The sequence below is a fragment of the Polypterus senegalus genome, chromosome 8 (assembly GCF_016835505.1).
Source record: "Polypterus senegalus isolate Bchr_013 chromosome 8, ASM1683550v1, whole genome shotgun sequence".
NCBI classification, from domain to species: Eukaryota; Metazoa; Chordata; class Cladistia; order Polypteriformes; family Polypteridae; genus Polypterus; species Polypterus senegalus.
This window is the reverse complement of record NC_053161.1, coordinates 85,835,450-85,860,222: the sequence shown is the minus strand read 5'-3', so window position 1 is coordinate 85,860,222 and position 24,773 is coordinate 85,835,450. Positions and strand designations below refer to the sequence as shown.

The window sequence follows — 24,773 nt, the reverse complement described above, 5'->3', positions numbered from 1 at the left end:
CAGCGTGTGTATTAACTTGAGGTAAATGGGAGGGAGATGATGATGTGACTCCCCCACCCGCTTTAACTGTCAATCCCCCACAAACACAGTCTCTCGAATTTGCATAAGCACACCCCTTCACCTACAATTTTAACTTAGTTACAAAGTGATCAAAACTCTCGTTTATATCCTGCGTCCTCTCATTAAACTTGTATCCCGCATTACCTGTGGGCATGTGAAACGCCAGTGGTAGCCTGTCTATGAACTTAATTTAAAGTTTAGGTTTACACCTTGCTTTCTTTCCGAGGTAGCAGCACTCATGAATATGGTAGTATATGCCACTCGCCGCTTCTTATTGTTTCGCTGCCTTCTCAATTATATAATGCATGTTTTCTTAAGCGCTTTTTGTAGGTCTTCCTGGTTTTCTACGTACTGCGTTGACAGTCAGTTCACGTGATTACGTGGGAGGCGTGATGATGTCACACGAAACTCCGCCCCCTACGTCTTTGCAGCTCTACTCCATTACAGTTAATGGAGAAAAATACCTTCCAGTTATGACCATTAGGCGTAGAATTTCGAAATGAAACCTGTCCAACTTTTGTAAGTAAGCTGTAAGGAATGAGCCTGCCAAATTTCAGCCTTCTACCTACACGGAAGTTGGAGAATTAGTGATGAGTGAGTGAGTGAGTGAGTGAGGGCTTTGCCTTTTATTAGTATAGATATATATATATATATATATACATACATGTGTACATATATACACACACACATATACTATGGGGTGCCAAACAGGCAAATACATTGATTTTGTGAATATATAAAGTCGGAGTCAGAATATATAAAGTCAAAACTTGAATATATAAAGTCATTCCGAATATACAAAGTCAAAACTTGAATATATAAAATCAGCTGGAATATATAAAGTCAGCGCTGGAATATACAAAGTCAAAACTTGAATGTATAAAGTCATCGCTGGAATATATAAAGTGAAAACTGGAATATATAAAGTCAGCGTCAGAATATATAAGTGCTGACTTTATATATTCCGACGCTGACTTTATATATTTAAGTTTTGACTTTATATTGCAGTGCTTACTTTATATATTCAGAAATATTCAACGCCATTTTTATATATTCAAGTTTTGACTTTATATATTTAGAAACAAGTTTTGACTTTATATATACCGATGCTGACTTTATATAATCAAGGTTTGACTTTTTATATTCGGGAATGACTTTATATATAAAAGTTTTACTTTATATAGTTAAATTTAGTCATCATTGCATAACTTTTTCTTTACCATAGAAATTTAAAGACTAAATTCAACTTCCATTCCTAACAAAAATATTTCTGGCGACTAAATAGAACCTACTTATATCCAAATTGAGCTATTGAGCTGTCACCTGCCTGCCTGAATAAGTCACCTCGCCGCTCTTACTTTTTACCGTTCATTTAATCATGGCTAATGGCGGAAAAATTCTAAAATGGAAGGAGGATTACACTGAGTATGGCTTTACCAAAACAATTATTGATGGCGAATCGATTATTCATAAAGCTTAAATTGGTGATCTGTTTTTCTGTGTTAACCTCATATTTTTTCATACTTCTTCTCAAACCAAGGGGATGTGAGAGTAAAATGAATCAGGAAGCACTGATCAATATAATCAGTGTACCATGAAATCATGCATTGACAGAAGTTCCCCTTTGCTTGTATTGCAAAGTGTGATTAAATGCGTGATTTTTAACGCGTTATGGAGCATATGCATCGAAGCTTCTCAGCTGTGCTTGTGCTAAGAAAAGGAAACATTTTAAAAATAACGTAACATGATTGTCAATGTAACCTTTTGTAAGTAGTGCCTGGAGGATTCAGTGTGGAGAAACTGTAGAAACAGCGTGTGTATTAACTTGTGGATTTTTCTGTGAGTATTTGGTGGCAGCGTCACAAAGTCACTTCCGTAACACTGCGTTATAGTGATGGGTCGTTTTTGAACGAATCTTTAATGTGACTCGGGAAGAATGAGTCGTCTTGTGGGAGTGATTCATTCAGTCGCGCATGAGCATTTGCACAACTTCCTATAGTTTCTGGATTGGAATTGATTCACCTGTTTCGAGTCTTCGGGTTTTTTGAGTCGTTGATCATTACTTGACAGCCCCATAAGCTTAACCAACTCAGTCTGAGCGGAAACAGAATTGATTAGTTCATCGCTCAAGTCTTGGGTTTGAGTCGTTCGATCATTACGTGATAGCCCCATAAGCTTAACCTATGCAGTCTGAGCCGGACAGAGAATTGAACGAATTGACTCGAAAAAAGATTAGTTCATTTTGCTGAACGAGACTCAAAGGTCCGAGTCGGTAAAATGATCCGAACTTCCCATCACTACTGCGTTAGCCGCGGAGCTCAGCTCACAGCGAAATGAGGTGAATGGGAGGGGAGATGATGATGTGACTCCCCCACCTGCCTTAACTGTCAATCCCCACAAACACAGTCTCGAATTTGCATAAGCACAGCCCTTCACGTGCAATTTTAACTTAGTTACAAAGTGATAAAAACTCTCGTTTATATCCTGCGTCCTCTCATTAAACTTGTATCCCGCATTACCCGTGGGCATGACAAACGCCAGCGGCAGCCTGTCTATGAACTTAATTTAAACTTTAGGTTTACACCTTGCTTTTTGTTTCGAGTAGCAGCACTCATGAATATGGTTGTATATGTCACTCGCTCGCTTCTTATTGTTTCTCTGCCTTCTCAATTATATAATGCATGTTTTCTTCAGTGCTTTTTGGAGCTCTTCCTGGTTTTCTACGCACTGCGTTGACAGTCAGTTCACGTGATTACGTGGGAGGCATGATGATGTCACACGAAACTCCGCCCCCACAGCTTTTGAGCTCAACTCCATTACAGTAAATGGAGAAAAATAGCTTCCAGTTATGACCATTACGCGTAGAATTTCGAAATGAAACCTGCCCAACTTTTGTAAGAAAGCTGTAAGGAATGAGCCTGCCAAATTTCAGCCTTCTACCTACACGAGAACTTGGAGAATTAGTGATCAGTGAGTGAGTGAGTGAGTGAGTCAGTCAGTGAGGGCTTTGACTTTTATTAGTATAGATAAAACTACTGCAATATGTTGACACCAATAAAAGACTAACCTTATCTACAAGCAGTTCATGCTGTCATATAAGTACATGTATCTATATCAGGGGTGCCCAATGCGTTGATCACGATCGACCGGTAGATCACAAAGGTAGTGCAGGTAGATCGTGTGGCATTCAAAAAAAAATTTTTTTTTTTTAAATGTTAGTCTATCATATATCCTCCCTATGGCATTTCCCACTTGATTGACATACAGGCCAGTCGGAGATCTCCTTTCTTTTAAGACACTGGTCATCCCACACGCACAATCAAACGCGCGAGCTACTGCAAAACTCCGGCTGTGATCTAGTTAGCCTTCTAATTTATATCGACTAAAGAAGGGATTTTTAAAAAATTGTTTGGGGAGGGTATGGGCTTTATGTGGAATTAGAAGAGGATTTTTTTCTCTCACAATGTCACAATCGAAGTGCGTTTGTCTGATCTGTCAATCTATCATTGCTATTCCAAAGAAGGAAAATGTGAAAAGGCGCTTTCGAACTGTTCATAAAAACAGACGTCCTTCCAAAAAATGAACTGAGAAAGAAGAAGTAGAGGGAACTAAAATCGCAGTTAATCGGACAGCCGTCATTTTTCACTCGGCTGAATTCAAAAGCTCCTTGACTGCATTATTCGCTCTTATTTATGCGAGTCAGCCTTTTCCCACATGAAGATTATTAAATCAAAATACTGTAGTGACCATAAATGTATTGAATTGTTATTGTGCCATAAAGGTTATTCAGTTATGCAAGGTACGACAAAATATATTTTATGTATATGTATTTATATTATATATATATATATATATATACACTTTTTAATGTAGGTAGATCATTTTGACCTGGTCATTTTAAAAGTAGCTCGCAAGCCGAAAAACTGTGGGCACCCCTGATCTAGTTAGTTGCAGTAATAAGAGTATAGAAAGCATAACTTGTGCAGCGTGCGGTCGTCCAGGTGAGAGAGTACTTCGTGCAGAGTACACCAGCTGCTGAGAAAACATGCTTTGCCACCAGGGAAGTAGACAGCACAGTCATCAGATACAGATACACTTGTTCTAAACAACGCCTGCGCTTGCTGTTGCTGTGAAACACCGCCATTTCAGCTGTTACTGATGCATCCAGTTTCTTGTCATCATTCTGTGATGGCAAGTTTCTTGGCACAGATAATGCGAATGCAACAGACTGATGCATTGCAATTTCAAGTTGCTGTTCAAAGCTGTTGTTTGACAGACGTCAATGAAGTCTTCAGTTTTCAACTATAACTCTGTTATTTCTTGATCGATTTTTACACTTTTACACGCTCTATATGCGAAATTGCCTGTTCCCGGTTTCAGGAATGCAGGAATGAAAAATGTCCGGGACCCAGGGAATGGATTCCCTAGTACAGATGTGCCAAGCCACCTGTGAGAATGTTGCTCTTCATCTTCAGGCATGGCGTATTAGTGGACCATGCCATGGAGAACAGGGGATTAAAAAACATTTAAGGTTCTTAATGTCATGTTCCATTATGTTACTTTATAATAACATCAGTAGTTTCCTGACAATAACGTCTTTTCAATTATATACATATGGGCCACCCTATAGTATGTGTTGTACTAATCTAACAAAAGCTTTTCAGTTCTATACAAGCAAACTAATCATTCTGAATATCCATCAATATAAATGAACATTATCTTCCACACTAGATGTCAAAAACACTGCCTTAATATGTGTTTTAACAGAATGGAATATAATAAATATAATTGTAATGCTGATTTTAAATTCTTTATGTGTTCAGTCAAGAAAATAACATTCATTTTTTTATCTCTGCTTATGATTAAAATATGGTATTTTCTGTTTGTCTAAAGACTATGTTTTAAATTAATTTTAGTAAGTTTAAAATAACAAAGTCTTTACTTGAACTTGATACTTTTTTATAACAATTTTACTAACTTTATTCAGTAACTTAATATTCATGCTTGTAAATTAGTAAGCTGATCAGCCTGAATTGATCTGGGATCAGCTGGTGTCCATAACGTATTATTTGTGTTTATACTGGTTATAGTGAAGACAAATCTGAACTGGGATATTAATTAGGCTTCTTCATTATCTCTACAAAATCTGCATTTATTTTAAATAACCTTTAAACATCAATGTAATAACAAGAGATATTGTATTAAATTGTTGTCTATTATGCTGTATCATTATAGCCCAGAACAGTATCTGCAACTATTCCATACTTAAAGAAGAGAATAGTCCTGCCCTGTTGAATTTGTAAGCTAAACATAAAGCCAGGAAAATGACATTTCAAAGACTTTCTTCAGTGACCCAAGTAATATGTGCATGTGCAAACTCCTCAATGACATCTTAATTGGACCTTCTTTTATATGACTGTGTCTAATGAGTGCATAGCAGATTTATGAAGCATAAACCAGACAGACAATGAAAGCTATCCCATTTTAAAGAACACTGTCAGCATTTTATTTTTTCCCAATTTGATACTTGTAGAATATTGAATCCATTAATGGTTGCTTCAGTCAGCATCTCTATGGTAACATTTCAGGTACTGAGTCAGGACTTTAAATTGACCTCCACACATAGTATTTAAATGTACAGATTAGATTTGCGAGAAAGAGTGTGCATGTTTGTTGGGGGTGGTAAGGGAATTAAAACCATAAAAAAATATTATTTGCCCTCTTCAACAGCTTGAAAGGTATTTGCAGTAAATCTGTTAGGAGAAACTAGGTTTTTTTAATAAATGTTTTAGTATGAACATTTTTTACTTGACGTTTATATCAGAATTTAACATACGAATAAAAATGACAAATCTGTTTACATATGTCTAAATCTAGATCTAGACAAGTTATGCAATTTTCACACAGTTAGTTAGTTAGTTAGTGGAAACAGTTTAACTTAGATACATTATGGTCGACACTAATTTCAACAACTTTGCTGCTAAGCCAAGCTGTTTAAATAGCGTTATATTACAGGGGATTATAAAGCTAGGTGATGATGCTGATGGAAAATACAAGTCAAATTTTGATAACTAAAGTTAATCTACGGTGAAATTACAATCTTAAAAGAGAGGATGGCAAAATGTAGCAGCGGTTAGCACTGCTGTCCCAGTTGCTGAGTTCACCTCCTATTTCAGGCCACTGCCTGTGTAGAACCTGCACATTCTCTTTTTGTGCATTTGGTTTTTTTCTCCAAGTATTCTATTTTTTGCATAAATCTGAGACATGCAGGTTAGGTCTACTGGTGACTTTAAACTGGCTTAGTATGAGTTTGTATATGAGTGTGCTCTGGCATGGACTGAAGCCAAATCCGGGATTGGGCTCTTGCTAGCACCTGATTTAATCTGGTTCAAAAATGGACATAAAGATAGCATGAAGTAACCAAATATTATAAAACAAAATAAAAAACATTAAAGGGCTTAGCAACAGGAAAACAACCTATATCCACACCTGCAAATACAAAACAAATACATTTTAATAAGGCTTTAATTTCTGATTTACAAGACTGTATACAGTACATATTTTGACAACTGCTGTTAATAATGGTTGACTTTCATAATGAGCCTTCTTGTAATGCTTGACTCACCTAGTGCAATCTTATTATGATGTGCTCAGGCAGTGAAGGTCAAAAAGCTAATCTGTTTAGAGATATTCAATCATTCTTTATTGCAAAAAGAGTCTTGTAATCCACTGGGGAAAACAATGTCTTTTGTTTTTATTTTAGAACTGCATACTAAAATCATCAATCAGTCTCCCCATGTGTATACAACATTGTAATGTAAGGTCATACTTTAAAAGAACTAGCAAATCATTATTTCTGCTTGAGATTAAAAACAAAAAATTCATACTGTGATCAGAGTCCTAATTTATCGTGTAATGATATAACAGATGTGAGCCAAAATGTAGTGTTTCTGAATTCTGCAACAGTAGTTGAGAAATTCATAAATGACAACATTATTTAGATCATCACTCTTTCTCCATGATTTATTCTAAAAGATATGTATACAACAGTATTCAGATTGCCTTCCACATGAAATGATAAAAATTCTCAAAATTTACTTAAGAATCTGTAAATTCTCCTTCATGTCATCCCATCACTTTTTTGGGGTCTTAATGCATATGCATTGTACATCCAGTATGTCTTGGATAAAGCTACTGGAGCTGAAAATCATAAAAGATACTGGACAGTGCATAAATATTCAATTTCAGTGGTAATGAGAATATCACTTGTCAGAATTCTGTGCTGTTTTTTTCCCACATAAACTATAGTATGATGGGTGCTCTCTGAACAATTGCAGCTAATGCAGATACTATCATATACATTAAAAGGCTGAAAAATGGGACAATTTTAAATTAGGATGGGGAATGCAGCTAACACAATACACTTGTGAATAATTACTCTCTAAAATAATATTTGAAAAATTTATTTAAAACAATTAATATGAATATAGTACATGTAGCTAATGGGTTTTGACCATAATATGTTGTACACAAAAGTTTCAGAAACATTTAATATTTTACTATTTATAGCAATTTCTTCAATATTGCCCACATTATAATTAACAAAGAGGAAGCACATAATTGACTCATTCTTTTGTTTGAAGTTGTAACGCTGGGTGCAGCTGTAATGTCTTTTTTGTTTCCCTTGTATCTGTGCAGATGCATCACACTTTTTACTTCCATCAAGAGGAAATGCCTAGTAAACTGTAATAAATCTTTCATCATCATTATTATTATTATTTAATGGTGTTTCATTGTGACAGGAGGTGGGGGAGGGCTCCTTTAATGCTTGTTTTGAGATGTAACTGGACACATGGCTAATTATGCATGCAGTGCTTGCCTGCCAGCCACAGAGATCTGTGTTACATATCCAGTGGCAGCCCCCATTTTGGTCAGCTAATGTACCCTTCAAATGAAAATACTGCAGATTTTTTTTTAAAAAGCATTCAAGGATGAAAATCCAGTTGGGGTACTGATCAGGTTGTGACACCCATCCTGCATGTGTGAAGCAAATCGGCCGCAATCTTACACAAGCATGCGTGAAAGTTCTGCACTTGGTTGCAACAGTTCTGTGACATCACACTGGTTTTGCAAATCACTATGGAGTGGTGGGAAAAAAATGATTGCATAAGCTGGATGCACAAGATGTTTCCAGGAAATATTTGGCAAACAAGGTCACTGGCGAACATAGCATATTCTCTGTGAGAAACGCTTTGGTGAATTTTGTCAATCAACACTACTGTTCAGTAATTAACTGTTGAACTATGGCCAGTTGACAACAAAGTAAAGGAAACAAAAACTCAAGTCAGCAGTTTAGTTTAAAGACATTTAATTTAAGGTTTAGGACATAAAGGTAAATAGACTGGTAGCTCATGAAGTTAGCATTAGAGAAGTACACCTAATTTTGCAAACTAGTTGGTAAACAATAATAACTAAGTCTTACTTAAAACAACTCACTAACTCACATTTGGAACGGAAAGGGTTTACATTTCTATAACATATGCTTTGTGTTCTCATTACTGTTCTCCATGTTATAAAAATATTGTTTTATACTGAAGGTTATTCATTATCGTCTACAGTAAGCCTCTTGGGATTCTTTTTATTAGATGAAGAAAAAATTCTGAAATGACTGCAAAGGAGTCATGAAAAATGACCATTAAAGATGTTTACTATATGGAATAAAGTAGATCAGAAAGATGGCTAAGGGTAGAAGAGAGCCCTATATAAAAAAGAATACCTCTCTAGAAAGACAACCTTTTCAAAAGATGCAGTAGCAACCTAGGCACAAAACGATAGTATTAGCTGTTATATGTAGTGTGTGGGAGTGGCCTTACAAGGAATCCTGGGTCAAGAAAACTGTAGTGGGAGACTAGAATAGAGGAACATTTTTACTTATGTTAGTTACTATGGGCTAAGCAAGGCCAGCACATTACCAACATGGCCAACCGTGCAGGTACTTTTGGGTCTGATATATTTAAATTAAGTTATGGGGAGAACTTGCCATGAAAGCATAGGCTGTTAAAAAGGAATCTGTTTATTGCAGCTTTTGTTTTTAACAATTCCTTGACCTGAGTCATGGGTGAGGCCTGACACTAACCATTTGGGGCACATTTAAACAGTCTAGTCTGTTAGGTCTGTGTAGTGATCTGAATATTACACAGAGCAGGCAAGCTTTTAAAGGAGGTGAGGGTATTTTGAAGGATAAATAAACAAACTAATGCACCTCAACATATTAAAAAGGGAACAAAAAAACAGAAGAGATAAACTCAGAGAACTGTCTGAGGTGTATTTCTTTTATTCGGTAAAAGAAATTGCTTTTGTTAGACTTTGATGATCCAGTCTTTTTTACATTCACTCTACTTGCCACAGTGATGTCTTCTTAAGTGTTCATATTGAACATTTACAATACACATAAAATTTAAAATAAACATACTAAATAAAATACACATATGATAACTGACTAGTGACATTTTACAGTAATTTCTAATGAAAAAAAGAATAGAATGTGTACTGAATATACAGTGGGGCAAAATTATTTGATCCACTGCTGAACTTGTAAGTTTGCTCACAAGAAATGAACTGTCTCTAACTTTTATGGTAGTTTCATTTTAATGGCGAGAGACAGAATATCAACCAAAAATCCAGAAAAAACAAAAAAAATTATTATAAATTGATTTGCATGTCATTGAGTGAAATAAGTATTAATATCCCCTACAACCCAGACAACATTCTGGCTCCCACAGATTGGCACACAGCTTACAATCAATCAGTCAATCAATCAATCAATCAATTACAGATATTCCTGATCTCAAGTCGTTATGTGTATAGAACACACTTGTCCACTGAATCACTTTCTTCCATTCCCACCTCTCTACCACCATGGGCAAGACCAAAGAGCTGTCAAAGGACAAGGGACAAGACTGTAGACCTGCACAAGGCTGGAATGGGCTACAAGACCTTCAGCAAGAGGCTTGGTGAGAAGGTGACAACTGATGGTGTGATTATTCAGAAATGGAAGAAATATAAAAATGACCATCAATCGTCCTTGGTCTGGAGCTCCATGCAAGATCTTGCCTCATGGGGTGAGGATGATCATGAGAAAGGTGAGGGATGAGCCCAAAATTACACTGTAGTTTACAGTCAGTTCTGTACAATATACAGTAGTATACTGTATATAATCACAAAATTGTTTGGATGTCATAAATTCTTTACCACTTGTGTTAATGCTAACGTCTATTTTCATTATAAAAGCTGAGAAAAAAACTTGTAACATATAATATCAAAATAAGTTAAATACACATACCTTGCAAAATCAAGGTCTGCTTCTCGGGACATTGTGATGTTGGTTAAATTCTGCTGAAGGACAAAGATATTTCGACACATTTTTTTAATTCCAGACTCACTAATCCTCTTGAAATATTGGGCACCATTGATCAGAATGCACGAAATTAAGTGGCCTAAACCTAAATTCAAACAAGAAACATTCATAAATTTTCTACAGTACTTTTTAATTTTATAGAATAATATTAGAATATACTTAGAAATTTATATATATATTTATATTTAATATTATAATATATTTGATCAAACCATACCAATGCAAATACTGTTGGATATTGGACTTTATAGAAGATGACTTGGAGGAGACAGTCTTCTATGAAGGCAACATCTGCTGTAGATGCCAGCTGATCCAGCACCTCTAGCTCAGGGTCACTTAACTGGAGGAGGAGTCCGCTAGCTTGCACTGTAGTAGAGAAGTGGCAGACCTGGCCCAAGGGTGTTCTTAAGATAGACAGTGTGCATGCTTAAGGTGGTGTTGTAGGAGATTCCAGACCAGAGTGGCAGAGATAGGTGGGTCACAGTCACACAAGTGGTGTGCACTGTCCAGGGGCATCAATACCTGAATTACAAAAGTCAAACTGTATTCAGGTCCTCCCGAGGTGATAGGCAGGCATGAGGAGCCCCTATGGTAAAGATAGTGATAGCTGTGGACTCAATCATTAGGGGGACTTAAGCGCCAGTTTACTCCAGAGGCAGAGAGTCTTGCATGAAGTGTTGCCTTCCCGGTCTACAGGAGGGAGAGCTCTCTAAAAGGGTTGATAGGCTCTTGGCAAGAGCGGGGGTGGATCCAGTTGTCATTGTCCATGTCGGATCAAATGACATACATAAGGTTAGTCTGTCAGTTCTGCAATTCAAATTTAAAGAGTTAGGTGCCAGGCTGAGGAGCAGAACTGACAAGGTAGTCTTCTCCGAAGTTCTGCATGTTCCATGTACCAGTCCAGGTAAGACTGAGGAGATTATAAAGCTTAACGTGTGGCTCAAATCTTGGTGTAGTGTAGAAGGGGTTTATAGGGCATTTGGATTCCTTTTGTACAGATGGGACCTGATCCGCTGCGACTGGTTATATCTGAACTGGAGGGGCACCGATGTATAAGGGAGTGTATCAGTAGGTTAGTCGAGGATTTTTTAAACTAGTTTATTAGGGGGCAGAGAGTTTAGGACAGGCCAGATTTAGAACTGTACATGAAGGAACAAAAAATAGTAATGTAAATTCTAAGCAAACATTTATATTCAAATTACATTGAATAAAACATTAAAAATAGCTTGTCTTAATGGTAGAAGTATCAAAAATAAAGTGAGTTGAAGTTGTACATAGCAGAGTATAATTTTGATATTAAAGTAGTAAAAATAACCTTGTCTAAATAACAAAGGTGGGGATAAGTATAATGCAGAGAGGTGCATATTTTTTAGGAAGGATAGACAGAACAGAAAAGGAGGTGGGGTTGCTGTTTATGTCAAAAAGAATTTAAATGCCAGTCCTCTTCAGTTGGATGATGGGCCCCATCTTATTGAGGACAAGCGGCTTCATCTGGAAGTATTAGACAAAGAGGCTTTATTTTAGGAGTGTGTTATAGACTACCCAATGCAGACAATAATTTCATGCACATCTTTTTGGAAATATTAAAAAGGCAAGTTTACAGAGGGTATTCTAGTCATGGGGGACTACCCAAATATTAACTTGGGTAACCTTGCAAATGCACAACAGCAGGAGTTTTTAGACATTATCAGACATTAGACATTATCAGTGAATATTTTTTAACAGTGTATCACCAAAGCAGGGTGAAGCCAGTCTAGATTTAGTATTTTGTAACAATCAGGACAGAATTGAGGGTGTAGAGGAGAATGAACCACTTAGAGTCAAGTGACCCTATATAATACAGTTCTCAGTGCTTTGGAAGAGTGAGTATGGCAAGACTAAAACTGTTAAGTTTAACTTTGGTAAGGCAAATTTTAAGCAGATGGGGCAAAGTTCAAGGATTACGAGACAGCAGATCTTACCTTTGTACCAGTGAAGCACACATGTCGACTTTGTGTCGATTGATATTTGAGCATGGGTTGTTAATCCACTGACAGAAATTTTTCTTTGTTTATATTCTTAAATAAAAGTGCACTTGTTTTTTCATGCCTTTTATGAAACTGTTTATTTGGCATTTGGACTTCAGTCTTCGCACATTATACACTTTATGTCAGCATTTTGTCAATACTGTAACTTGAAAAAAGTTTCTGCTTTAGTTATATGTTCAACATTTCTTGCCTCACATTTCCTGTCATCCTACATTTAGCCAGATTGTTGTAGACACAGAACACATATGAAATGTATGTATTCCAAATGATGATATATCATTTACTTTATACACTTGCAGACAACTCACACCCAGATAAACAGACTTGAGATGGGAGAACTTCAGCTGCATCCGTGGGGGATGGGATAGCAGGCTGCTTGTGCTGATTGTCACATTTGCAAAACAAAGACTCTCTTCCCAAAGAGGTGGGAAGGAATTTAGAGTGGCCCGGCATTATGACTTTTTTCGTAGGCTTCAGGGATTCTAGTGTTAAGAAGGCTAAAAGGCAGTTAGAGAGGAATATAGCAGTTAAAGTGAAAGATGACCCAAAGAGATTCCTTCAATATTTTGTGAGTAAAAGATTAGTCAAGGAGGAAGTGAAGTGCATCAAGAATAGTAAAGGAGAATTTAAAAATATAGATAGTGAAATAGCAGATGCTCTAAACTCAAAGGAAGTGGATAACCTCCTGGCAGTAAAAGGGGCCATTAAGGAAGTACTGAGTGATTTGGAAGTCATAGAGGGAAAAGTACTGCTCAGATCAATTAGGCTAAAATCAAACAGGTTAGCGAGTACACATATAAACTATTGACACATAATTTTAGGAAGTCACTGCTCACTGGGTAAACTCCAAAAGACTGGAAAATGGCGAATATTATCCCGTTATACAAAAAAGGGTGATCAGGCAGATCCAAGCAACTATATAGTCCAGTTAGCTTAGCATGCACCACAGGTAAATTAATAAGGATATGATTGAGCATGACAGGAACAGGAGTTTTTCTGAGCAGTCAGCATGGGTTCAGAAGAGGGAGGTCTTGTGTTACTAACATGCTTGAATTCTATGAGGAAGCAACAAAAGGATATGATCAAAGTGGTGCATATGATATTATTTATATTGAGTTTCAGAAAGCATCTGAGAAGGTGCCACATCAGAGGTTGGGCATCAAACTAAAACAGGTGGGAGTTCAGGGTGATGTTTTTAGATGGGTGCAGTACTGGCTCAAACACAGGAAGCAGACGATTATGATCTGAGGAGCCTTATCAGAATTGACTGATGTTAAGGGAGGTGTCCCACAGGGGATAGTGACAGGGATGCTGCTATTTTTAATATATATATAAATGATTTGGATAGGAATAGAAGTAACAAGCTGGTTAAGTTTGCAGATGATACCAAGCTAGGTAGATTGGCAGATAATATGGAATCCATTACATCATTACAGAGATACTTAGACAGCAAACAGGCTTGGGCAGATGAAATTTAATGTAAGTAAATGTAAAGTATTACATGCAGGAAATAAAAATGTTAAGTCTGAATACACAATGGGAGGTCTGAAAATTGAAAGTACACCTTATGAGAAGGATTTACGAGTTAACCCTATGCTATCAACTTCCAGAAAGTGTAAAGAAAGCCATTCAGAAGGCTAAAAGAATGTTAGGTTATATAACAGAATGTGTGGAGTACAAGTCCAAGGAGGTTATGCTCAAGCTTTATAATGCACTGGCGAAGCCTCATCTGGAGTACTGTGTGCAGTTTTGGTCTCTATGCTACAAAAAGGATGGAGCAGCACTAGAAAAGGTCCAGAGAAGAGCAACTAGGCTAATTCCAGGGTGACAGGGAATGAATTATGAGGAAAGATTAAAAGAGCCAAGTCTTTTCAGTTTAAGCAAAAGAAGATTTAAGATGAGACATGATTAAAGTGTTTAAAATTATGAAGGAAATTAGTACAGTAGATCAAGAACATGGACGCAGTTGGAAACTCGTTAAGGGTAAATTTATCATAAATCTTAGGAAGTTTTCTTTACAAAGAGAACCACAGATATACAGAATAAGCTACCAAGTAGTGTGGTAGACAGTAGGACTTTAAGGACTTTCAAAACTCGACTTGATGTTTTAGAAGAAGTAAGTGGATAGGAACGACAAGCTTTGTTGGGCTGAATGGCCCATTCACTATATTTTTCCTGTCACATTGCTGACTTAAAGTAATGCATGAGCTTCATATAGTATATTTATAAGCAGCTAGTTTCAAGTTTTAAAGAAGTATCAAATTGTCAATGCACAATTTCATTACTACTAATGTTAGAATCAGTTATGTTTAGTTTCTTATCTATATTGGATGTACTTAAGTTTCCTCATTGTAACAAAATTACCAAAAAAGTACATTATATTTAATTAGATGCAGCAAAGAGATCCTTTTTTGTCTTTGTTTATTTAACCAGTAATTTTACATTGATACAAATAAAGTAAAAATACGGACAAATAAGTAAAAGTTTCCATGTATTTGGGTATCAGTTGTGTTCTTTCCTTTACATGAAAGAGAAGGGAAACATACAGTTGAGACAGTAACAACTGGTATGGATGAAAGAGGTTTCTTATAGTAATGAGGAAAAAGAGGCAAGAAACTACAAATTAGCACAGTGAAAGGTCACAACAGGTTAATGCTTGTACAGTGATCCCTCGCTATATCACGCTTCGAGTTTCACTCTATCGCGATTTTTTTCTCATACGCGCTTATGTCACTACGCATACGCTTTCTGAGAACTTTTATCTAAGCCCTACGATGGCTCCTAAACGTGCTGCTTTTTCTAAGCCTTCTGACAATAAAACTAAGTGCCGGAGGATGATGCTTACTATCCAGGAGAAGGTGAAACTCTTGGATATGATTAAAGATGGCAATACCCTACGAAAGCCTCCTCACGCATATGAAAAGACAGCGCCAGCAACTGCCTATCGAGATGTTCTTCAGCCGTGCACCCAGACACCCACTTCCTACTCCTAGTACTCCTTCAGCGGAAGAAGACAACAACGCACCTGCTGAAGATACTGCACCACCTCTGAAGACTCTCCTACCGAAGTCGTGCCTTCATAGGTTATTGGTTGTGTGCAATTAAATGTAGAGAACAATAATCTACTATATAAAAGCGTTCGGGATTGTCCTTCCGTCCCGTGAGTGCAAAGCGTAGCGGTATTCCGCGTATTACAGACTTACTACTTGCGGCTTGAGGTGCGAAGCGGCGTGATGTGAGCAGAGTTCTGGTGCTCTCATCGTTCCCTTGCTTTTGTGCGTGATGCGCTGGAAAAATAGACAAAATTATGTCTCTGGAAATAATTATGTTGATGGAGTACAAATGCCTCACCGCGTAGTAAATATCAGGGGAGATGGTGCTTGCTTATTCTCATCTATAGCTTATTTAGTGCATGAAACTCCGTCTTTAGCGGTACAGATTCGGGCTGACATTGTACGACTTTGGACAGGCACTTGAGGGGATAAAAACGTAGGTTTTAGGAGATGTTATGAATGGGCACTTTGATGTTCTCATTCCCTAGACTTACATGCCTGATGTACACATGGAGCACACAAAAATTGAGGATAAAAGTCGGTCGCCTTAAAAGGCGAGTGAGCCTAGTAATATGATATTTGTAACGTCTAATATGTCTTATTTTCTCTTATTTTGTCTAATATATTGGGTAATCCGAGTGTAATGCAAAGCTACTGTTTGTATGAAAATGTGCTATATAAATAAATGTTGTTGTTGTAATGGTGACTAAAGGGTGTTATTTCATGTCTAGAGGGCTCTAATAATGTTAAAAAACGTATTTAGAAAGTTGTAAACAGGTTTTCTATACTCTAACTGCAAAAATATTCGATTTATAAATAAAGAATCCTACTTCGCGAAAATTCATTTATCACGGTGGAGTCTGGAACGGATTAACCGTGATAAACGAGGGTTCACTGTATTCATTTTTATCTTAATGAAAGAAGTGAAATTGCAGTAATAGAATACTGACTAGCTCTTATATGTCTGCAACATAGATGACAGCATTAATAATAGCACTATGATGGTTGACTTTTTTATTCTGTCTTTAGTTCTATATTCTTTAGATCTGTGTTTATTTTTAAGGAAAAATACGATTCCCCAAGTCAATGAAACTTGTCAAAAATGTAGAATGTAGTACACTTGAAAAATACTGAAAATTTGTATTACCAAAAAAAAAAAAAAAATCACACCTTCAAAGATGTACTGAAACTTGTGCTGCTGCAGACTGGCACTCATAGCTTCTTCTATGGCACTGATATCCTTATTTAGTTTCACCACCAGCGGATCATAGTCCATACTTTCGACATTGGCGACAATGGCATAGTTTCCTTGTTTTGCTAGTGGGATAAGATAATGAAAGCAGTGTACTCTACAAAAAATTAGAGAATACAGTAGGTAAAGGATGAATAAGAAGTCAAATAACTCTGATGAGAGCTCACACCTTTACTATTGTAGTGTTTAATAACAAATCACATCTTTTGCATTTATAGCTACTCTGTAATTACAAGGAAAAAAATAGAAAACTTTGAAAGAAAAATATGCTCTGATTCACAACACTATACTAAAACAATTATTACTTTGTCTTTTTCTATTCTTTGTAAAATGCAAACCACAAATAGAAGTGGTTATAATAACATCATACTACACTAAGAATGTTGTTGTTTAGTGTAAATGAAATTGTGTTACTCTTGTTCTGACATATTTTTTACATTGTGTCTGTAAAAGCTACAGATATATTAAAGTCTGAGAATCAAGGAAAACACGATGACTTCACAAGTGGGAACTGCAATCTGTTTGTGTTAATGTGGCGTTACTAAGTTCTCTCTATTTTTACTTCTGCTATTTAACAAAAGCAGAAACAATGACAAGCCCTTCTGCTCTACTGGTGCCTACCATGTATCCCCTTCCCTGATACCCCTGGATGCCCTACCTCCCTGCAGCTTCTAGCTCCTTCCTTTGCAATTGAGCTTCCCATTCCTGTGTTTGTCTTTCAACTAGTTTTGTCAATTCACCTCAATTTTCATAAACAGCAGCATGAGCTCATGTCTGTATTCACTAAGTTTACATTATGAAGTTATTACTGTGAAATTAGGATCATGGCCTCAACTAGAGAATTTGTACAATGATCTATAATATTTTTTTTAATCAAATTGCATAAAGCACACATGCTGCTTGAATCCCCAGTAGCAGGATAGCTTTAAAATGATTATAGGGTAAGCCAGATATCACAGAGTGAGCTAAGCTTTTTATTTTTTACTGCTGCAATGTTTAATATTATCAATAAATGCAGTTCACTGGGAGACAGCTTTTCAGAAATCTTAAGAACTTAAGCATCTTTTAATTACATTATCATATTTAGGTGGGTTTATTAAAAAAAATGCCAGAGAATCACCTTGAAGTTTTTACCTAATAGGATCTGCCGTACATACCTAACCTCCAAATGAAGCACAAGTAAGCAACGGTCTGCCATTTCCTGAAAGGAACCGGCTAAGTCACTCAGAGTCTGCAGGATTTGCTCACAGGATTGACTCTGATCTGAACCTGCTGGAGATTCTGATGAAGCTGGGGAAAAAAAAAAAACAAACTGTAATTCTGCATCTGTAGGTGTATGCTAACATTCATAATACTTACCTTAAATGTGAAAGAGCAGCTAACTCTGCGTTGACGTTTTTCATTTATCATGCTGAAATGCCAAGTAGACATATTGTGGGAAGATATTTAATTTGATGTCAACTTTTAAGGTCAGAAAATTATTCACTAAACAGGAAGAATTGATTAACAAGTACTAAAAGATGTTTATTCAATTAAAATACGTGTTAATGTAACCATTAATTTTCTCGATTGGAAAAATGTTGGGAGTATTTTGTCATTTTACCTTGGTAAATTAAAAGACTTTAAGATTTTGACCTTTTAAATCAATGATGGAGGTTTGTCACATACATGTCTAATTCTAAAATGATAAAGACATTTTAAAGGAAAATGTTATTTTTCAAGTCAAAATTATTTTTTCATAATCAAGGTACTCATTTTTCGCCTTCACTTTGAGCTTTCTTTCCTTTAGTTTTCTTCCTTTCTGTACTAATCTGCCATTTTATCCCTTGCAGGTGCCGGTGCCGGTGCCTTTACTAATGACCTATGGAGCATTAATAATGAATGGCTATGCTGACTGCGTCCACATGTGAATGAGCTATCAGATAATTTCCCCATTAAACACTCTGCAGCTGCACTGGTTTCCGCCTGCAAGCACCTACATCCACAAAGTCTGAGGTGAAAAACAATTACTGCTAAAACATGAACCACCACAGACCCTGGACACACTTCACCACTGTTAGGCTACAACCTTAATAATAATATTATTTCATTTTCCCTGCATTCCATAGCCTACCACTGACAACACTGAGTTCAGACATTCAGCTTTGGTATTGACAGATTCAGCAGCAGGAGTGGACGTTTTGGGTACTTTTTGGAAAGCTCTATAGGCTATTTGAAGTTTTTCAGCTTTTTACATTTTTGAACATAGAGAACATCTGTGCTATTCAGAAAAACAACAAAATCTATTTAAATTATTTGCCCAAACCTTTATTTTGTAATGTTTTATATTTCATAAAACAACAACAAAAATAATAGCAAGACTAACAATAATAATTCTATAACAGTAATAGCATAATAAAAGTAAACAATCAACATTGCAACAGGACTGCAACTCTAGTCGTTGAATGCATTGCTAAAAACTGATTTAATGCACAATATAAGCACCTCCCAAATCAGCTTGAATTAAAGCATTAATGTGAAATGTCATCCTCTGTTGTTCTCTACCATGAGTGGCATCACTCTTCAAATTCTCTCACGGCTCGCTTAAAAATTCTCCACGGTTGGTTTTGCATTAAAAAACAACTCTCTGAATGAATGTAGAAGTTGTGTTCCTTGCATATTCTGGTGTAGATACAATACAATATATATTACATGAAAATTATCTTTTTTTGTTGAAGTACCAGTTAGGCTGGTGGTTTAAGTACAGAGAAGTCTTTATGAAGTGTACACTACAGCCTAAATTCCATATTTTTCAATTATATATAAAACTTTAAAACTCAAGTTGATCTAGTAAAATAGGATTGGCAAAGCATGCACTGAATGGCCTGTTCTCATCAAAATTGTTCTAAAATTCAAATAATTTTTAAGAGATCTGTGAACAGCAGAAAAACCCATCGCATCTTTACTGTTCGGATTAAACGTAAATCACTTTCTAAATTGTAATACAGGCAGCTGATACAGACATATGTAACTTGGTTATAACCTGTATTTGAATGCTTGAATTGCAATTGTCTGCAAATTTACACTGTCGAAATGAATAACACAAAGGTCATCTCCTTTAGGCAGCCTGAAGTATTCTGGCAATAAGCACCAGCGTAAATTCACACCCGATCTGATGCTGTTAATAATATTGCATTAGTGCAATGATGTTTTCTGATTGGTACCTAAACTATTCAGTAACAAAATGATTTCTTCAAAATGTCACATATATTGTCTCTTTCTTTCAGGTGAGTAGTAGAAACCACAGCATAGAGAGAAGTGTGCGCATTGCAACAGGTACACATGTCTTAAATGTAGGAAGGATGGTCCTTGCGTGTGTGTGAACTGTTAACATTTGAATTTGATGATTGCATATAGCACTGCACTGACCTCATAAAAGGTCATAAAATGAATAATTCCAAATATATATACCTACGTCTTTGTTTTTTTCTTTTTTTTTTGACATTACACACCATAAGGTGCATACTAATTCTGGGTGAACAGGAACACTCAATAAAACTGAATAAAAAAAATCAAGTGACAGTGAGATACAAAGAAGGCAGATTCACCAGCATTTCTGTGTCAGCTTTTCTCCCTCCAGATCAGAGAATGTCCAGTTCCATTGCTTCAAATCACTACTCACATCTACAGTTATTTCCAGTTTCAAATAAAAACTAACAGCGTCAGATCCCTAGGGTGGTAGTATGTATCGTGATCATGAGTTAGAGAATAAAAGTGAAAAAAAAAAACCCAGTAACTTTTACAAGCACAGTACTATAAATGCACATAGTCTGTTACAGACGCAAACCATATGTATGTGTGTACTGTATAATATTAACATTAAGACAAGCTCAATACTGAAAACAGTAAATATAGGAGACAGTCAGGATTGAACCGGGGACTCTTGATTATAAGTCAGCAAATCTTACTACTATGCCACGGATGCTGTTGTATCGTCCTTGAACCTTATGTGAAAGTGTTCATTTGATCTTTGGACTTCAGGCTTCACACATTCTATAGTTTATGCCTACATTTTGTAACATTTATTACTAAAATATGAAAAAGTTTCCGTTTTAACAATGTGTTTACATAGCTTACTGTAGAAACGGAACACACATGAAATGCATGTGTTCCAAATAACAATCTATTACGTATTTCCACTCTAAAACTCCAGCACTTCACTCCCAGATAATCAAACAAGGCATGAGCTGGGAGAACTTTGTGAACGTTCTGCGGCGATGGGGGATGGAATAGCAGGCTGCTGGCTGCTTGTCTTAATTGGCACATTTATAGGACAAAAGATGCTGACGGAGAGGTGCGAATGGATTTAAGATGTGCCAGATTTACGAGTTTTCTCATAGGTTCTGGTAATTCTAGTGTTAAATGTTGTTGACTACTAGTTTACAATACTGCAAGAAACTCACAAAGACTTCAATTTCTCATTGGAAAAGAACCATACTTAGTTTAAAGATTGGCTACATTTAGACTCCAATTTTTATTTGAGAAATGTAGCCCGAGGTGAAATTAAGCGTACATAGGATAAGAACAAGCATCCCAGCCAAGGAGGAGCAGGATTTATTACCCGGATGGGAGGCCCATGAGGAAAGACAGATGGACTGGCTGGCTGAATAAAAAGAAAACTTTGTGTCCAGCCAGTATAAAATAATGGATGGACCAGTGGAAGCCAGAAAATGGGAGCAGTTCCATTTCCCATATTTCAGGTGGCATTGGTCCTCACATGGGAATCCAGTCGGGACACCTGCAGGGGTGCTTGGGATATGAAGTCTGGTAGTGTAGCCTTGTCGGGGTCCCTATGTTCCAATAGGGGATTCTGTTATGGGAGGAATTCCTTACTTTTGTTATAGCCTGGAAGTGCTTCCCGGAAGATGTGGCATAGCCCTGGAAGCATCCCTGGGTCTGACATAAAAGGAAGCCTACTGCCACACATGGACGAGTCAGACTCAGGAGGCAGCAGGCAACTCTCAGCGGAGGACAGAAGGAGGAAGAAGTATAGCTTTATTGTTCATTTATTGTATAATGGTGTCACACTGCTGGAAAGAGTTCTGTTAAAGATGCTTGGAGGAATAAATATTTTTTATTTTATTCATATGTCATGGGCTGTGTTAATGTGTCTGTGGCTTGGGTCTCACAGGTGCCCCTGTGTTGTCACAGGTGCTATTTACAAGCAAAAAAAGCACATAAAATATTTCAAAATATGTTTTAACAAAATAAATTCATGGGAAGCAAATTGCGGGAAGTCAAATGACATATCAAAGTTCACACCAGCTTTCCATAAAGATTTACATTAGCTGTTTATGTTTGTCTGATTCTACTCTCATGTGCCAATACAAATTGCAAAAAAAGCTTCATTTTCCAGGAATAAGTGAAGAACTCGGTCCATCACAATATATAATAAAGCAAATAAACAGTTAAATTCTCTCATACTGGCAGTTTAAACCGGAAGGTATTTATTGTTTGGCTTTAATTAATGAGCTGGAATGAACCCCACAACATTTTCTGGTTCTGTCTCTAGCACAGTCTCACTGCTTAGCCATGAATAAATTGCCAGTGCTCCCACTGTTCAAATGTGTGAATATGTGCATTCCATCTGTAAAGTTCATATTGGAGTTTACTCTGGGGTGTTACAAAGAAGTGCTTTTGCTCTGTCTGATACCTGTATTCCATTAGATTGTAATACACTACAATATGGCTGAATACCTATTGGCTGCTGAACAAAGATTTTTCCTCCTCCCTTTTACACTTTTTTTTTTCTTTACTCGGGACTGTACATAGAATCAAATTCAGGCTGTCGTTTAAAATTGTTAACAAGTTTTCCTTTTCCTTAGTGGTCTTTCTATTATTATTCCATTGTACTCAGAATGATGCAGTAATGTTTACTCTATGTAATAGTTTTTCTGAGAGTATCATTGCTCTAACAAACATTTCTCCTCAATTATTTTTACTGTTTTGATCTTTCAGCTTGTTTACTTACTCTATAACCTGTGTTACTTTTCATTCAATCCACTCTGGGGTCTACTCTGCATAGTCAATTAAACTTAGTACATCTGCAAATGCCTATGACATAATGCAGTACACAAAATGAACCTGATCAATTTGCTGGTTCTGCTACCAATTACACTCTATATTTTTTCACCTTGTAAGCAAACAGTACAAGCATAAAGACCTGTTCTCTTATTAACATGTTAACTTATCTCAGGAGACTCCATCTGTAAACACTAGATTGGCAATTTACACTGTTTGTTTAGTTGCAACTGCACTTAGGATGATGATGTCCCAGTTACAAAGCATTTGCTGTTGTGTCTGACATGTGGAATAGACAATTACTGTAATATATATATTGCTCACATATATACACACATATCTTATTACCTTTGTCTTTCAAAGTACAGGCAACTCTATTTAAACTAATAAAATACATAAAAGGACAAAAATCCTATATGGCATCCAAAATCAATATTGTTTTTTTTCCTGTGAAAATGTTTAAGGATCTGTTTGTGAGTGTTGTACCATGTTAGCCATTATGAATGTAGTGAGAAGTCAAGCAAAATGACAAGAAGACGCCTGAGTTGCCAAGAAAGCTTGCATATCGTAATGTTTTTAGTTAGCCAATAAAGCCATTTTGCCTGACTTCTCAGTATTTTAAAATGAAATATATATGTGAGTTTTATGTAATTTTTGTAAGTGATACCTGCTCATATAGTTTTATATTACTGTTTTACTTTGCTATGTAACACTCTTCAGAAAATAATATTATACAAGAATTTACTGAACTGAATTACAGAAAAGTAAAAACATTCAAAAAACTTAATGTGAGAGACCATAAACAAGATAAAAAGAAATATATTTTTATACTACTCTTGGTATGATATAAGTTAAACATGACAAAGATGTCCTACCTATTCACAGTATTATGACAAAAGAAAATTAAAAAAATGAATGCTGTAGTACCCAATATATAGCCGAATGTGCAGTTCTTTGAAAATCCATGCCTTTGAACCTATCTCAGCCAAATGCTGCACATATTCCCCATTTGTACTCGTGAACAGCAAATGCTATATTTCATTCTGAAATTCATCTGCCCTTGTGACTTATTAGGTAACTTCACAAAGCGGCATTTTTGGGACTTCTGACATTTTGGTTTGGGTCGAAATTTTTTCCTCTGGAGGAATTTACTTAATAACTACACTCAAACGTTATTCCATGCCAGGCTGAGCTCGGTACCCCACTTCTATTCATATAAAAAGGTTAGCAAACCTTTTTTTGAGGCCCCTTAGTATTTGTGGTTACCATCTAGTATACCAAGTTGCTTATTAAACTGGGCCACTAACACGCCTGGTTTGGGTACTTCATCACTTTCATTAAGGTGTGCTGTTGGGTAGACATGGAATGGCTGGAGCGCCTCGTGGAGTTTGAGCCCAGCTTGTGCTGCTCGAGCCATCTCACAGTAAGTTTTTGGAAGACACAAGAAATCCTTCTTATTTTTGATTGTGTCAGTACTTTTGACTATATTCTTATGTTTCATTTATTGTTATTTTACTTAATTATGTTTCTTTTTTTCAATTGTAGATTACATGATCACAGTATGAACATTATGATCTAACGAGAAATTGCATACATCTGAGCTAATTTTACATAATTAATAATTTAAGTTTTTAAATTTTTAAATAAGTGCACATGGCAGCTTTAAAGCTTTTTTTTCTAAAGATATAACTGGATACATCACTATATTTTTTCAATTTTTTATATAATTTGATAAGCCATGTTTTGGCTCATACTTACAAATATGACTTTCAATACTGAATGTGTTTTTAATGAATAATACCTATGAGAAATGAAGCAACAGTCAGTTTTTAATATTCAGTAAGGCAATAAAACTGTCAAGCACTGATTTGTCTGTTAAATTTCTACAAGACTTACAAAAACAT

General features: G+C 36.2%; 1 protein-coding gene across 3 annotated transcripts in view; it reads right to left on the bottom strand.

The window, feature by feature from the left end:
- Positions 1–24,773, bottom strand: part of exoc4 (exocyst complex component 4) — a 537,075-nt gene that overhangs the window by 9,522 nt on the left and 502,780 nt on the right. For all 3 annotated transcript variants that reach the window (XM_039761360.1, XM_039761363.1, XM_039761362.1), the window contains exons 15-17: positions 17,967–18,099; positions 16,728–16,906; positions 10,403–10,562 (exon numbers count right to left, since the gene is read on the bottom strand). In XM_039761360.1, coding sequence (XP_039617294.1) covers positions 10,403–10,562; positions 16,728–16,906; positions 17,967–18,099 — 472 coding nt within the window. The remainder of the gene's footprint in view (positions 1–10,402; positions 10,563–16,727; positions 16,907–17,966; positions 18,100–24,773) is intronic.